This window comes from Eutrigla gurnardus (genome assembly GCF_963514095.1).
Source record: "Eutrigla gurnardus genome assembly, chromosome: 9".
Classification (NCBI taxonomy): Eukaryota; Metazoa; Chordata; class Actinopteri; order Perciformes; family Triglidae; genus Eutrigla; species Eutrigla gurnardus.
In genome coordinates this window covers 5288331-5305636 of record NC_139923.1, presented here as the reverse complement: position 1 = coordinate 5305636, position 17306 = coordinate 5288331, and the positions used below count along the sequence as shown (strand labels likewise).

Sequence of the window (17306 nt, the reverse complement as noted above, 5' to 3'; positions counted from 1 at the left end):
CCTTTAACGGCCTGTCCTGATGAAGCTCTCCCCTGGAAGTCTCCCGAGGCCAGGACACCGGTCCATCTGGGACCAGTTAAACCAGCATCTGTAACCGTAAACCACACCAGCCCCCGTCCCCCCAGCGGGGCCGAGCCAGATACTTTAATAACAACAGTTATTCTCCTCCTCTTCTCTTCAAAGATGGATATTAAAGAGTTTCCTCACAAACACACAGAAACAGTGTTGTTGGTTTACAGGAGCGCTTCCTGTTTTACAATGTTTCACTTGATTAAGATCAGAGGCAGCAGCACACAGAGCTGCTTCATTAGTGCCAACACAGCGGACCGACGTACAACAACAAGGAGCTTTATTCCACACAAAGGAGACGGACTGAAAGATTATACATTATAAGTCAGCTGCATTCGCTTATTCAATGTTATTATAATAACATTGTACTGAGATCATTTGAAGCTTTTGAGTTCAGCATTATCAGCATTGACATTTTTGCAACCAGACCATATTTGGACTGCGGAGGAGCCACAGGTAGATCTGATGAACACAAAGCGACAGAGCAACACCCTTACTGGATCCAGATCCATGTGGATTCTGATGTGAAGCTGCTAACAAAGTTAGCTTCATAATTCAAAGTCAACTTTACATGTGTTGAAATAATCAGAGTATCTAATTGAATTTGTAGCGTGGTGACAAGGTCGTGGCAGCAACCTGTCAATCAGCAGGTAGCCCCGCCCCCTAAAGCATCCCCTGCTTTCTGGTCTGTCGGACTCTAAATGGACCATCATGTTCTAAATGAACATCATGCTGGATTGAAGAAGACTTGAAACTCGAGATTGAGACCATAAACTCATGTTTATGATGTTTACTGAGATAATACATCAAGAGAGAAATAGACCATTTTCTCATAGACTTCTATACAATCAGAGAGGAGTCGCCCCCTGATGGTCAGCAGAGAGAATGCAAGTTTAAGGCACTTCTGCTTTTCAAAAGGTTGCCGCCTGATCAATAGTGATAACGATTGACTGATCAGTAAACTCATATAAATATGATAAGTTATTATGAGCAAGTAGGTTTATACAATTTATGTTCAATATGTATTCAATAAGTAAGAAAAGTCAAAAAATACAAAGCAAATACTGCAAACAGGGGACATAATCATCAACACTCCCCATATATGATTACATGGAGGTGATGGATGGTTATGAGTAAATATCTTCAACCCTGCAGGTGGATGCTGAGGTGGTGGAGGGGTGGAACAAGCAGCAGCTGTACTGACGTAGCAGCAGAGGCAATGACGGGGGAGATGGGAAATAGCTTATATGAATGGAAGAAGATGATTGGAGTAGAAAAGTGCAGCTTGAGTTGCCTGCCTGAACTCTCTCACAGGCTTCGTTCCATTTACGGGGACTATACCACGTTTCACATCAGGCTGCATGATGATGATGATGATGATGAAGAGCGCCTTAGTCCAGATTGGCTGGATGAGACTCCTCGTACTTCCTGTTACTGGCGGCTGCTGGAGGAGACGAGTCCAGGACACAGATTTACAGCTGCCCTCTGTCCTCCAGACCGCAGTGAGCCAACAGCTCCGTATCCTGGAGGAATGTAATATCCAACCAGCACGGCCCTTTTAACTGCTTATCATTAATAATCAGCTTAGTTTCATAACTCTGCTTTCTCTGCTTCCCTTGTCTCTTTGATCATGCTCCTGCTCCATCTGGTTCAGGCTCTGCTCCATCTGGTTCAGGCTCTGTTCCATCTGGTTCAGGCTCTGTTCCATCTTGAGGCTCTGGTTCATCTGGTTGAGGCTCTGGTTCGTCTGGTTCAGGCTCTGGTCCATCCTGGTTCAGGCTCTGCTCCATCTGGTTCAGGCTCTGTTCCATCTTGAGGCTCTGGTTCATCTGGTTGAGGCTCTGGTTCGTCTGGTTCAGGCTCTGGTCCATCCTGGTTCAGGCTCTTGCTCCATCCTGGTTCAGGCCCTGGTCCATTCAGTGCAGTCTATCCTGTCTTAGGCTCCACTCCATCCTGAGGTTTCTGCCCTAATACTGAATCTGCAGGACCTGAATCGGCCCAGGATGAATATTCCGGGTCTCCACAGGATGAGTCACTTTGAAGTCCAGGCTTTAAATGCATACTTTTACTTGTAGTGCACTATTTTCAAAGTGTGGTATAAGTACTTTTACTGAGGTAAATTATTAAAAAAACATTTTAAAAAAGCTATCAGATAAGTGCAGTGCAGTAAAATGTCCAGAGTATCACAACATGAAAATACTCAGTAGAAGTAGCTCTAAATTGTACTAAAGTTTAGAACTTGAGTAAATGTATAGTAACTTCCCACCCCTGCTGTCATGACTGTCACATTCAATGAGACAGAAACAGAAGGCTCTGTTTGTGTCCCGTGATTCTCCCAGCACCGTTGATGTTCAGGAAATGAGAGTTCTGTTTACAGTATTTCTAGTCTGCAGTCTGGTTATTAGTTCTGTGGCTGAAATGATCTTATTAAATCTATTTATTGTACTGTCTATTTCAGAACCGGCGTGTATGCTAAAGTTGTTTTGTGTTTAAACTGACCAGAATTCCTCATATAGCAAAATGTACAATTACAATGAAGGCGTTCTATTCTATTCCAAAAACCTTGAACAGGAGCTGAAGGAATTCAAATTTATGATGACATATTTACAAAAAAGTTATATGCGAAATAAGAAAAATGATTATTTGGTTTTCCTGTGAGATTAAAATATATCTTCTAATCTACTTTCTGTGCAAAAGGAATGTGTTGCAGGTGAGAGGACAGTGCAGCTCCCACCTGTCTGTCTGTCTGTCTGTCTGTCTGTCTGTCTGTCTGTCTGTCTGTACAGTGCATATGTAGGGCAGTAGCAAGGTGTTGCGTTCACTGACTGACCCTCGGGGCTTGTTTAAATGACATTTTACGTCTGTTTCACTTTAACGCTGCTTTGACTCTCAGTTTCCATTTGTTATTTCCAGCAGCCTGCAGACGTCCAGTGTCTTTTTATTGACTGTGTGTGTGTGTGTGTGTGTGTGTGTGTGTGTGTGTGGTTGACACAATTCCAGTGTGGGAACCGTGAGTGAAACTTTTTTTCTTTTTTCCCACTTTAATTCATACTCTCAGTGGTCTTGTCACTTGCCATCACCTTGTAATCTTTCACCGTTTCATGTGTGCAGCATCCTAAACTAATCACTGCTGGCTGTGTTTGAACCAGCAACCTCCGGTTCTAGTCAATACTGAAGTGCCTTAAACTTGCATTCTCTCTGTTGGCCATCAGGGGGCAAATCTGGTTGTAAGAAGAAATCTGATTGCATGGAAGTCTAGGATAAAATGACCCTCCTTCTCAGTTGATTTATTTTCTCATCAAATGGTGAATGGACCTGCATTTCTATAGTGCTTTTACAGTCTTTACGACCAATCAAGGTCTTTCACACTACATTCAGTCATTTACATTTACACACACACACACACTGATGGTAGAGGAGCTGCCTGCACATCAGGATCTAATCTGATCTAACTCATTCAGACACATTTACACGTCCATGGCACAGCCTTCAGGGTTCAGTATCTTGCCCAAGGACACTTCAGCATGCAGACCGTAGGAGCACACCGATCTTCCACATAAAGCATTTCATTTAGTAAATGATGGTCCATTTAGAGTCAAACAGACCATAAACCAGGGGATGCTTTGTCCTTGTGATTGACAGGTTGCTTCTTAGTTAGCCACGAAGATGACTAGCAGATGAATAGCAGAAACCAAATGGAGTCTGATCCAGTAAGGTTGCTACTCTATCGCTTGTGTTCGTCAGGTCGACCGGACGCTCCTCCACAGTCCAAATACGGTCATGTCCATACACTGGTTACAAAAATTCTATGCTCCAGAAACACTGGGTGATGTCTAAATCTGACACAGTCTAAGGTTTGAACAAGTCAGTTAGCCAATCATGTTCCTGGATGTCTCTAGAACTAGACCGAGCCTTTATCAGAACATGAACCTGTATGATATGAACCAGGAGAGTTTCTGTGTAACTCACTTTAAAGGCTTCATTGTCTCAGTCACCTTCTCCCTGAGGTTACTGGACCATTGACATCTGCTCTCACACACCAATGGAGGCATTTCCTGTTTGTGCACCAATGGAGACATTAAAGCTCCCATCTTAAAAGGGAAGGTGAAGTAAAACAAGCAGAGAACTGTGAGGAGGTGTGTTTACAGTGCTCCTCCTCCTCCTCCTCCTCCTCCTCCTCCTCCTCCTCCTCCTCCTCCTCCTCATCCTCTCTCCTTCACACACCACAGCAGCAGAGTTAAGAACAGACACACTCCCTCACACTCTATTTCTGCTTCAAACACACTCATGGATTATCATCACCCTCTTATTCTGCTGCTGTGGACCTGCAGCTTCCTGCCAGGTGAGCGAGCGAGCATCACACAACACAGTTTAGAGAGAGAGAGAGAGAGAGAGTGAGAGAGAGAGAGAGAGAGAGAGAGAGAGTGAGAGAGAGAGACAGGTGTTCCCTCTTGATTAAGTCAGGTGTTCAAAAGCTGCTTTATAATTTTTTAAAGACAGACAATATCTACAGCTTTTAGTTTTCTCTAAATCTTTATACTTTTGTCAATTCAAACGGTGAGTTGCCACAGTGCTTCCACCTGCAGCCTGGGTGCCTTCATGTCATTCATCGAGTAGTTGAAGCTGGACGGTCTTCTTCTAACAGCTGCTGAAGTACTTCCAGCTTCATAATCACCTCTATGTGATGTTCTGCTTTCTGTCACATCTGAAATGTGAGTTGAATCTGTTTTCATCTGCACACATGTTTTCCTTTCTATGGGTGGATCTGAAAATCGGAGCACGTGGGTTTGTTCAAAGGAGCTCCAAGCCTTTATAACATTTAATAGCCTCCAGAGCTTATTAAGTATTTCTAAGCCTCTAAAAGTGTCTGTAGTTAAGAGTTTACAGCTCACTCCGTTTTGATGAGTCTTTGTCGTGAATATGAGAGAAGTATCGGTCACTTGAGGCGCAGTGAGAAGGTGTGGTGAGTTGTGTTGGAGGTTGACAGCAGCTTGAGAAGTGATTAAACACACTCTTCAGAATATCAGTCTAAACGTTGTAGTGTTCATAACACCCCACAACGTGTAGGTGCTTGATCGTTTAATCTCAACTCAAGGTCCACTTACTAACTTGTTCTGGAGCTTTCTGTTGATGAGGACCGTGAGACTCAAGTGGACCCTGAGTTGAGATTGTTTGGTTTGTTTGACACCAAACACAAAGCCAGACACAAGTTTTGACCGGGGAATCATTTTGTACATCACTCAAAGAAGGCGGGGCTTACCTCCATGTCGACACCAACCAGGTTTCATCCATCATGGCTGAAATACTTTTGTTGTACATGTTGTAAAGTCCCTGAAAACCAAATGGCGTCCTGTCTCAGTTCATAACGTCTGCCAGAGGTGCTCGGTGAATTTGAGATTGTGCTAGGCTATGCTAATATTGTAATATGAAGACAGCAACCTGCTGGCAAATGTGTGAGTGTTGGTCAATAGTGTTAATGATCATTTATGAGTTGAAAGAGCTGAAGGGTTTGCATATCACTGGATTTTGTATGATTTCATGTGAAATAAATAAATTGATTGTGAGGGTCGGCAAGAAGCCCGAAAATAGGCCTCTCCATGATTTAATAGGCTTTGATATGCTTTGTATGTTATGTTGTTGTAGGCTTGTGTAATATTTAGAAATAATAGTATTTGTAAACAAAGTAAAAGTGTGAAAACTTAGTGAAGTACCCTCTAGCTGCCCTACGTGCCCTTTTTTATTTCCTTTGCCCCTCAGATGGCCTGTGTCCACCGCTGACGTTCATCCTCAGGGGAAAGGCTTTTCAAAATGGAAAATGTTCATCCTCTGGGGAGCAGGCATGTGTTCAAGTAAAATTAAAGGTAAATTGCAAATGAAGATCTCAGACTGCTTCATTAGATTATTATTGGAGAAAAAGTGTTTACAGGTGTTTCAACCTCAGTATGAATAGCAGTCAGTGAACGCATCACTTTCATCTGGGCCTCAGTGCTGATTCTTGTCGGTGTGTCAGGAGGATATTCCGCCTGATGCTGGTTTAATTACAAAACTAGGACAATAAATGCTCTGTACAAAAGCTTAACAGCTCATTAACACCTTTATGCAATGATGCAAGCACACTGTGACTGTTTCTGTGGATGTTCCTGTCTAAGAGGAAGAGGTCCTATAGGGGACACTGACGGGCGGGGATAAGTCTCAATATGTTAGATTTGTGGTTTCAGATAGTTAGATAGGTTAGCCCACTAATTCTACCCTCTGGAGACCATGAATATTCACAACAAATGTCATGGACCTTCTGGCCATATTTTCTTCATGCAGTGTTTAAAGAATATTTCCATCTCAGTAGTTAATCTCATGTAGGAAAGTTGCTGCGATATATCCGGTGTTGGATGAGTCGACGAGCCTGCTATCAACCTACCAATCTTTTGCTGCTGAAAAATCCTGTAAATTCACAAATGAGAAGTGTTCATTCCCAGCGGAGGAAGCCAGAGACCATTTTCCTGTTTCACTCTGATTAAATTGCCTTTCCATACATTGAAGCTGCAGCATTATGATCCCACTGGCCCCTAAATTCAATCTGGGTGGAGTTTGGCGGTTGTGCATGTTTCCCTTGAGGTTGGTCCTGCAGGTCAGCGAGCTCTCGCCAGTTAGGTGATGGGTTTTTTCTCTAGGAACTCAGAGGGTGAAATGGTTTTCAGGGCACGTTGTGGCTTTTAGGCGGATCGTTAATCGCATGCGGTCGCAGCAGTCATCATGTTGTTGTAGCTGTGGTTGGCAACACCACACAGGAAGTGACAACCTTGTTCAGGCTAAAACACGCCAGCTTCTCCCAGAAATCAGCCTGGTGGTTTTATCTAACAGTTTGTAGTTGATTTAACCACCTTGATGTCCCAGACAGGTGGGGTAGAGTTGGACACCTCTAGAAACATAGGTGTCCTGGCAGGTCTGAATCTTAGATCTTTAAATGGACTGACAAATTGGTTTCTGAAACTTGTTTGCTTTCTCCGCTATTAAAACTCCACCCATGTGGAAACCAAGCCGTGAAAGGGATATTACTTGGCACCACAGTTGCACTTCATAGTAACCACAGACATGCGGGTCGGTGGTTTTGTGTTGTCTGTAAGAAAAGCTTCAGGGACAGAAAAGTCAGATGAAGCATTCAAAAAGTTTTATATAACCAGAAAATCAAACAACGCCTTGATTTTTCAGAGAGTAAACTGGATGATGATCAAGTCTGATACGTGTCATTTTATGTAAGAAGAAACTTTCACACAAAACTTAATGAAAAAATATCAGCATTTAATGCTTCCTCACTCGCTGGAAGAGATATTAACACTGACGTATGTGACTCTGAAAATGTTGGCGTCATCAGCTCATAAGTAGCATTTTTACAGTGAAACCTAACTTGAAATATTGACTCACTTGTTACACCCATATTTATAGTCCTTGACAAAACCACCTCGTCAAAGGGTTTAGTCGCTGTTCGGCAGCTTTTCATCACAAACAAACATCATATAAAACAAAGATGTAGAAATGTGCTGCCTGGTCAATAGTAACTAATGAGTAACTAAAACACCAAGCCTCATTTTCCCAGATGAAATCCATTGTGACTGATTCAAATCTTATCAAAGTATTTGGATTATACATTTTTGTGTGTGTGTATGTATGTATATGTGTATATATATATATAATTCAAACGTGTTAAAGTCATTGTAGTAGCTAATTGCATTGGGAGAGTGGCGGTGACCTTTCAATCACAAGGTAGCCCCGCCCCCTAAAGCATCCGTGCTTTCGGCTCTGTTTGACTCTAAATGAACATCATGCTGGATTGAAGAAGACTTGAAACTAGAGATTGAGACCATAAACTCAGGTTTACAATGAGAAGTAGAGTCATTTTCTCATGGACGCCCAGGCAATCAGACTTCTTTTTGCCACCAGAGGGGTCGCCCCCTGATGGCCAGTCGAGAGAATACAAGTTTTAGGCACATCATTGTTGGCTTCACTTTTCACAACTGGAGATTGCTGCCTCATTGAAACCCAGCTATCACATTTGAATGTTGCTATTGGACTGATCTGGAGCCAGGTGACATATATGAAGGCAGCTTTAGTTACCAACCGTCTAAAGAACGAGTCTGAACTACACAGGTTATGGAAGATGTATAAGATGAGCCAAGGATACATGTGACTGGGCCGTCTCTCCACCCCTACACATGTTGGTACCAGGCTCAGGGCACCTCAGCCAGAACGGTACTGTGGGTCCAGTTACTCTTTAAGGTTTGTAACTAAAGAGTATAAAAAGCTCCTGATTTGTAGCATTCGGGCTCTCATGCATCATGTATCTCCAACCTGGTTGATACACAAGATCGTTTTAAATGTCACATTTTTTCAGGGACTGGTAGGGGATTTGCCAGATGCTGCATCGGCTCGAAAGCAAACGTGACAGGTCAGAAAATATTACCTCGACTTCCAGGGTGGTGACCTCTGACCTCTGGCCTGTCAGAGAGGTGAATGGTTATCTGGCTGTGGTCAGGGATGCTAAGCCAACAGAGCCGTCTGCCTGCCTGCTGGAGGAAGCGGCACAGACGGCGTTTGGCTGCACGCTGCCTGACAATGAGCTCCAGCAGTAAATCACTCCGTCTTTGACCTGATTAAACGTACTTCCCACTGCTGCATCGGATTTGAAACCTGGAGACTTTGCTAAAACGGCACAGACTTTGTTGCTCTTCTGAGAAAAATACTCACTTCGTTGCTGCTGCAGCTGTCAATTATTACCGCTTATTACCGCTAAGACACATCTGGAAATTCACCCTCAAGTACGGAGACACACAAACAAGTCACAAAGACTCTTCTGTTGTGTAAAGAATTGAAGAAATGTGTCAACAGTGTCAGAGTGGATCGTCCAAATCAGTCAGGTCATCACGTTGCAGTGATGGGAGACCCGTCTGCCAAGTCCGTCTCGGTCGCCGTGGTCTTTGGCATGCCTCAGGGTCAGGAAACAAACGCACCTTGAAGGGAGAGATGATTTGCCCATCATTCCTTTCTATTCCAGTCTTTTTTATTTTTGTCCTCTGCAGCCAAATTCATCACCGTTGGCAAACAGTCGCACAGCACACTGAGTTTTCCGAGCATTCGTTTACACAGCTGGAGGAGACGATTCGAAGCGCTCCGAGGAAATACTTCAGCGCAGAGGTCATGGGGTCACGGTGGGGTCTAGTGGCCACAGGCTGGTGGGACTTTAATACCTGGCTCATGGGCAGTCAAGCAAAAGCAGTTCAGAGTAATGATGGTGAATGCTGGTATTTTCATATCCAGGAGAAGCTCTCTCTGGTTGAACTGGTTAAATCAGATGAGTTAATTCTGATCTCTGGAGGAGATTCATTCAATAACTAGCAGGAAGATACACTGAGATTAGAGGAGTTATTGGATTCAATCAGATGAGGTGATGATACAAGCATTTATAAAACTGTGTTGACCTGATAATACAAACATTTATAAAAATTCAGCAAAACTTTTTCATACTCTCGCGTGACGGCATAGAAGCTATCAGGCAAGTGTTCTTTTAAATAAACTCCTGGTGTACTTACAAACTTTCAAATGACTCGTTTTGTGAGTACAGACCCTATGTGTACTACTGCAGAAGTTTGGTAACATTCCATGCATTATTAGTGGGGTCATTTACCAGATATACAAGATGTACCATTAGCGCTAGTACTAAGCCATTCGGCTGATAGCCCTGTCTTGACCAATGTTGACCATCACTAAAAATGCTTCCGAGGGGGTATTTGGCTGGATGAATGACCTAGGGTGCATTTCACTCCGAACCATCACTTTAAGAACAAGATTAGATTAGATCAGAGGAGATGAGTTGGCATGAGAATAATTTATATTAAAGTAAAAAGATTAATAAGATCAAGATAAATCAAGAAACCTGGTTACAGTGACACTAAATTTAATCTTGAATATAGATGATTACAGAGTCATGAGATATGGTAACATGAGATCATATTAGAGGAGATAAATTAGAGACAAAAATCTCAAAAAAGTATCTTAGATTAGACTTGAATTCAGAGGAATACAGAGGAGAAAGATGCAATTAGATTAGATGAGATGAGTTGAGACCACAATAAATCAGATGAGGTGGCAACATGAGATGGAATCTAGATGAACTGAGTTGAGATTGAGTGAGATTAGATGAGAGAAGATTAGTTGAGGAGAGAGGAGATGAGAGAAAAGAGATTAGAGATTAAAGGTACAAGTCTCTCAAAAATGCAATTAAGAACAATACTTAAATAACTGAAATGTGTGAGTGCATAGATTGTAGCATTAATAAATAAAACACAATATAGATTTCTATCACATAAAAACCAGACTTACCTCAGAGAGTGAAACAGTTTGTCGAGAGCTGAAGAAAAGCTGAGATGGTTGGAAATGGACCTGAACACAGAATCTGGAGGAAGGAAAAGAGTCTTTTATTTCTCTCTCGGTATTAAACCAAATAAAGTGCTTCTAATGACCTGATGGAGGAAGAATGTGTTGGATTATCTTCACTCAGAATTGATTATTTCTTTTTATCCCTGTTTGGATGATACAGATTCAGGGCTCCTGTTCTTCTTCTTCTCTTCCCCTATTTTCCAGCCTCCTCTCAGTTTCCTGTCGTGGAAAAAACAAAGAATAAGTGCAGTGACGTTATTTTCAACGATCGTTTATTATCCGGCCTTGTGTCAGAGTTGGCAGCGTTACAAGGCGTTCCAGTCCTCTGTCCTCCTGATGGAGATAATTGTAACCAGAGGAAAGTCAAGAATCAGGAGCAGGGAGGAAGAGGAGGAAGGAGGTGAAGGATTCCTCATATTAATTCATGATATCACCTCATCATGTCTCGTTCAGGCCACATTCCAGGGTCAATGCCATGGAAAGCAAATTCAACCAGACTGAGCAACTTTTTACTAGTGGAGTATTTTCACAGTGTGGTATTTGTACTCTTACTGGTAGTAGAGTATTTTCACAGTGTGGTATTTGTACTCTTACTGGTAGTGGAGTATTTTCACAGTGTGGTATTTGTACTCTTACTGGTAGTAGAGTATTTTCACAGTGTGGTATTTGTACTCTTACTGGTAGTGGAGTATTTTCACAGTGTGGTATTTGTACTCTTACTGGTAGTGGAGTATTTTCACAGTGTGGTATTTGTACTCTTACTGGTAGTAGAGTATTTTCACAGTGTGGTATTTGTACTCTTACTGGTAGTGGAGTATTTTCACAGTGTGGTTTAGTTTAGTTTAGTTTATTAGGATCCCCATTAGCTGCAGCAAATGCTGCCGCTATTCTTTCTGGGGTCCGACACATACATACAATTATAATAATGCATCATAATAACAAAAAATAAAAAATAAATTAAAATTAAATTAAAACATATAAAAACAAAGCAAAACAAAACAAAAGAACATCACTGTAAATCAAAACACACTGCACAGACAGTACAGTTCTTGTCACCATGTAAATTATATAAATTATATAAATGGATTGTGTAATATCAATATTACACAATCATACTATATATTCATATCAATATCACAGTCATAATCTATTCCATATTGATGTCAATATCACACAATCATACTATATATCATATTAATATCAGTATTACATAATCATACTGTCTATCACATCAATATCAATATCACACAATCATACTATATATCACATTAATATCACACAATCATAATCTATTCAATCTTGATATCAATATCGCACAATCATACCATATATTATATCAATATCATGATCTATTCCATTACTCAATCATACTATATACCATATTAGTATCAATATCTGATAATCTATTCCATATTAATATCAATATCACACAATCTTACTATATACTATATTAATATCAATATCGCATAATCATAATCTTTTCCATATTGATATCAATATCACACAGTCTTACTATAACCACATTAATATCCATATCACACATTCATACTTTATACCATATTGCTATCAATATCCACACTTGCCAGTATTAGATATCAATATTAATAATTATAGTTATTGTTATGGTATTTGTACTCTTACTGGTAGTGGAGTATTTTCACAGTGTGGTATTTGTACTCTTACTGGTAGTGGAGTATTTTCACAGTGTGGTATTTGTACTCTTACTGGTAGTGGAGTATTTTCACAGTGTGGTATTTGTACTCTGGTAGTGGAGTATTTTCACATATACATATATATATAGTGTAACTCTGTGCTTATGTGAGATCCATGTGGACTGGTTCTACTGGGCTGCTTCCAGTTTGCAAAGCTCATATTGATGTGATCCATGTTTGTTTCAGCTGATCGTCTTCTTCTGTGTTTCAGATCTTCAGCTCTGCTTCAACTTCGACACGAAGAACTTCAAGATCTTCTCCGGGTCCAAAGAGAACCAGTTTGGATACACAGTCCAGCAGCATGAGGCGGGAGGACGCAAGTGGTGAGAACCCAGTTCCCATCGCACCCCCCACACCCACAAACCAGTGTGGCATGCATGTCTCCCGTCCAGAGAGCGGTGCTGGTCGTGGTGCTGGTGGAATTTTTTTTTAATTAAGTAGATTAAATGTCATTGTTTTGTAACATGATTTTAGAAGACGTCTCTTCCCTGTCTAATGTCTCTTGTTCCTAGAAATGAAATAGGCCCATCACTGTTATACTGACATTCTTATAATGCCTTTGCAATAGTACTTACAACTGACTACAGAATCCACACAAGCTTTTGCACAGTGTATATGGCATAGTGGCATACACACTCATGATAACCTTATTATTTATCTGAGAGTGCATCGTTAATTTACACAAGGTTTTTTTTTCAGCTAATCTGGACACATTAGACCCGTCCTGCACTAATATTTTAATGGCAGAAGTGGAGGGGTCCAAAGGACTTTTTTGAAGTGGTGGCGACGCCCATGAGTAGACGGAAGACTAATACTCATCTCTGGTTTAAAATACGATATTCTTACTTTTATCGGTGTTTGATTTAAAATGATGTAAATGCAGTCTGCAACATCTGGATGAGATATATCTGAACAAGACTACAGATCTGAAGATAAACGACTGAATACATATATAAAAGACTTTTGATCATATTTCCTTGTCAAGCCTGAGACCGTTCTGGAAGCCTCAGCTCGTCTCCTCTCCAAGTGTCGGATCACGTCTGTCGGTCCGATCGAGAGTTTCCAGGAAAGTTGGTTGTTGTCGTGCGTCCCGTCCGTGAATCACGTTTCCCCCGATGAGTCTGAAGGAAGGACAACGTTATTTATGTCTGTCGTTTCGTGATGATGACCTCATGCTATGGTCACATATCGTCTGTTTGTCCTCGTCTTCGTCTCATTCTTCATCTTTAATAAGGGGATATCCTCTGAGATAATGAAGTACATTTACAGGAACAATCTTAGATATTCTCTCAGATAATAAAATCATAATGTATCGCTTCATCACACCACAGTGTACTGTTAAACACATTTGATTTTTTTTTTCTCATACATTGCATTTTCACGTTTTTCCCCCTAAATTGAATGTAAGGTCTTTTCTTGCAAATACATACCGTTATTGTCTCTAAAAAGATTTTTTTCTCATACATTTGTGTTTTTTTCTCTCGTAAATGTATGACTTCATGCTCTCAGAGAATATTCAGGTTTTATGTGATAAATGTGTTTTCCTCATGCGATGCTAGCGGTTTGTCTGCGGTGTTAAAGGAGAACCGACCTCCAACCCAGAGAACTCATTTTAAAAGGCAGCAGGTCAGAAGATCATTAAACGAGATAAAAACACAGCAGTTGTTGTTGTCTGTCTGCGGTTGCAGGTGACGTCGTGCAACATTCCCGCCTCCTTCTCTTTTTTCAATCTGGAAACATTTGAACCCTGATGAATACCTTGCAGTCTTGCAACATTACAAAATCCCCCTGCCTTTGAAGTAACAGGTAAATAAGTGGAAAGTATTTGCGTTTGTCTCGCGAGCAGCTTGTCCTGCGTCCCGAGGCGGAGCGGCGGCCCTGGAAACTATGCGTTGCGGTTTGCTCCTCCCCAGCCTCCCTCTGGGTCGCTCTGTGTGGTTTTAAAGGAGGGGGTCGGACATTGTTTTCCTACACAGCCGGGTGACATTTAACATCTCACTTTGTCTGCTGTTGTTGATCCAGAGCAGAATGATTCAAGTCTTCTGTAGTGGTCCTTCTCAGGGTTATAAACCGGCGGGGTCCTGTGACCTCTGACCCCATTTTGACCAATAATTTGTTTTAATTTCCTTTTCAGCAAACATCAAGAAACATTTCAATGTACAGCTTCCACCCAGCCCCACATGAAGACGTGCTTTTGGGTCTGTGAGCAGCTTTATGTGAGGTTTGAACCCTCAACCCACATACACCAGTTTGTTCTTCTCTCGGGGATTTGTTGATTTGCATAGTTGTTGTTATTTCATGATATTTCAGCTTCAATGCTCCATGAAAGCCTATCAGTGTTGATATTCTCCTCCTGTCGTCCTGGCGTTGCTGAATCAGAAATGGAGGAAACAAATGTCGTCTCCTGTGTCTGTGGTCCCCCAGAGGTCTAGATAGTAGCTCATATTAGTCCAGAGACCAGAACAGACCATGTGGAGAAACCAGAGACTGTCTATGGTCCAAACAATAAGGCTGTATTTATGTCTAGATGATGTCATTTTGAGAGCGGATGGAGCAGCTACAATGTTAGCATAGCTATAGCGAGTCGTCTGCCAATCCAAAGATCGATGGTTTGAATCCCGGCTCCTCCGGTCTGCTTGCTGAAGTGTCCTTGGGCAAATTTCCCCAGAAGGCTGTGTATGAATGAGTTAGATTAGCTCCTCTGCCATCATTTAATGAATGTGTGTGAATGAGTAAATGTAGACTGAATGTAGTGTAAAGCACCTAGAGGAGTAGAAAAGACTTAAAAAGCGCTATAGAAATGCAGATCCATTTACCATCAATCCAAACTCCATTCAGAAAACAAGCATTTTAAGAGTTGTTTGCTTGTCGCTTATATAACAGTTTATTGCAATTAACTCACAGCTAAATAGTTTATTCTGGGTTCATCCAGCTGTGGTAAAGCAGCTGACGTGTGGTAGATACAATGAATAGCTGGTGAGATTCACAGAGCACCTTTGGGTGACGTCATGAGCTCAGACAAGACAGAGTTTGTTTTCCTGGTGAAGCTCCTAAAGCTAAACATAATGGCTGCAAATCAAATGACTTTTATTGACACTATCTGTCTTTCAGTGCTGAAACATTAAGAAGATAAATAAACCTGTGTGTGTGCATCGTGCGTGTGTGTGTGTGTGTGTGTGTGTGTTTAGGTGAGGATGTTGTTGTGTCTGCTAGAGGTCAAACCTGTTGACCTGTATCGACCTCTGAGGTCAAACCGCTGGTGGTTTGTTTACAGAGACGAGCGTTTGAATCACCTGGTGGCTGTCACACTGGGATCTGTGTGTGTGTGTGTGTGTGTGTTTGCTTTTCTTCTTGGTTTCTCTCTTTACGTTCAGCAAGCGTGCCAGCCGACCACACGGACACCGCTAAAACCAAACAGCAAACCCGGCTGAGAGGCTGTTGACTTTCCTTGCATTTCTCGAAGCGTTTAGTGGTTTTCTAAAGTAAAGAAAAGACTTCCAGCAGCAGTGGAGCTTGAAAGCATCCAAACGTCCCAAACATCTGCAGTAAGCTTCAGGTTTGAAAGAGCGAGAGCTTCGTTCTGGAGCTGTTCAACAGCAGTTGGATTGAAATGTGAACCCTCTGCAGCGTGACGCGTTTACTGTCACACATCAAGTCTGAGACAAGTAAAGCGCTTTATTGGACTGGAATGAAGAGCTCGTTCCCATCAAATGGATTGGAACGCCGAACCCTGTAACTCGTTTCTCAGTCTTCTGAACATTCTTAACTGCGCTGACGACAACTTATACAACATTTATGCTGCATTAACAAACACGGTCATAACTTGCAGTAAAACATGACGCTTTGCAGTCGGCAAGATGCTTCCAATGCAATTAATTACTAATATGAATTTAACACTGAGGTTCAAAGTTGAATTATGAAGATAACTTTGTTAATAGCTTCACAATAGAATCCAGATGGATCCAGATCCAGAAAGGTTGCTGCTCGGGGTGCTGCTGCGGTTTGCCAGGTCCACCCATCGCTCCTTCACAGTCCAAATATGGTCACAAACCAATAGGTTTGTGGTCACGTCAGGAGACTCTGATAGAGAGAAACCCACAAGGATGATGGCAGGGAAAGTCACACTGCCTAACTGATGCATGAACGCCAGGCAGCCACGGAGACAGGGAGACAGGTAGACAGGTAGACAGGGAGACAGGTGGACAGGGAGACAGGTGGACAGGGAGACAGGTTGACAGGGAGACAGGTAGACAGGGAGACAGGGAGACAGGTGGACAGGGAGACAGGTAGACAGGTAGACAGGTAGATAGGGAGACAGGTAGATAGGGAGATTATGGCAAGCCGTTTTAACATTTAAAGGGATAGTTTGGAATTTTGGACATAAGACCTATTTTCCAAGTCAGCCGGTGTGTTCGAGACGTCTGGAGACGTTTTCAAGAAATTTCATTCAGTTCTTCTAGTTGTCGAGTTTGCTTATGCTATGGCTAGCGCAAGTCAATGGTTCTAGTTTTAACATGGCATTAAAAACACTCATACCGACTCCACAGTTCACCCGAGGCAAATCCATTGTAACGGCAGACTATCGATGTACATATCTGTGTTGATAGAATGTTTGAAATAAAACCAACCTTGCATTTTTAAGGATTTATGTCTCAGCAGCAGCAGCAGCGTGTCATACTTCCTAGTAGGCTAAGGCAGCGGCAGACTGATATCACCTAGCACTTAAAAGTTACCGGTTCTATAATAGTTTGTTTACCTGCTGTCATTGCTACAGACGCAGAGTAGCCTGCAGTGCTAGTTTCTTCAATCTCACAGAAATGGACACTTTTGGAGAATATACTGAAGCTTTTGAAGACTCTGATGAGGAGTTTTTTTCACCCAAACCCAACCGTACCTGTACGAGCCTGAATATACAGAGGAAGAATTGCACGAGAGGGATGCTCAAAGGGCAGAACGTGAACGAGCGTCTCAGGAGACCGAGATAGCTGGAGCTGAGAACCGGGACCGAACAAACAGAGATTGGTGGTGCCAGGAGGGAATCCCCCGCAACGCGTCCGAGGGTTTACGGGTCTACGGACGGAGCACAGGTTTGGGTTT

At 42.0% G+C, this 17306-nt stretch overlaps 1 protein-coding gene across 1 annotated transcript in view; it reads left to right on the top strand.

The window, feature by feature from the left end:
* Positions 1-4306: 4306 nt before the first annotated feature.
* Positions 4307-17306, top strand: part of itga11b (integrin, alpha 11b) — a 50500-nt gene continuing 37500 nt past the window's right edge. Inside the window, exons 1-2 of the mRNA XM_084018383.1 lie at positions 4307-4411; positions 12421-12532. Coding sequence (XP_083874509.1) covers positions 4357-4411; positions 12421-12532 — 167 coding nt within the window. The 5' untranslated portion in view covers positions 4307-4356. The remainder of the gene's footprint in view (positions 4412-12420; positions 12533-17306) is intronic.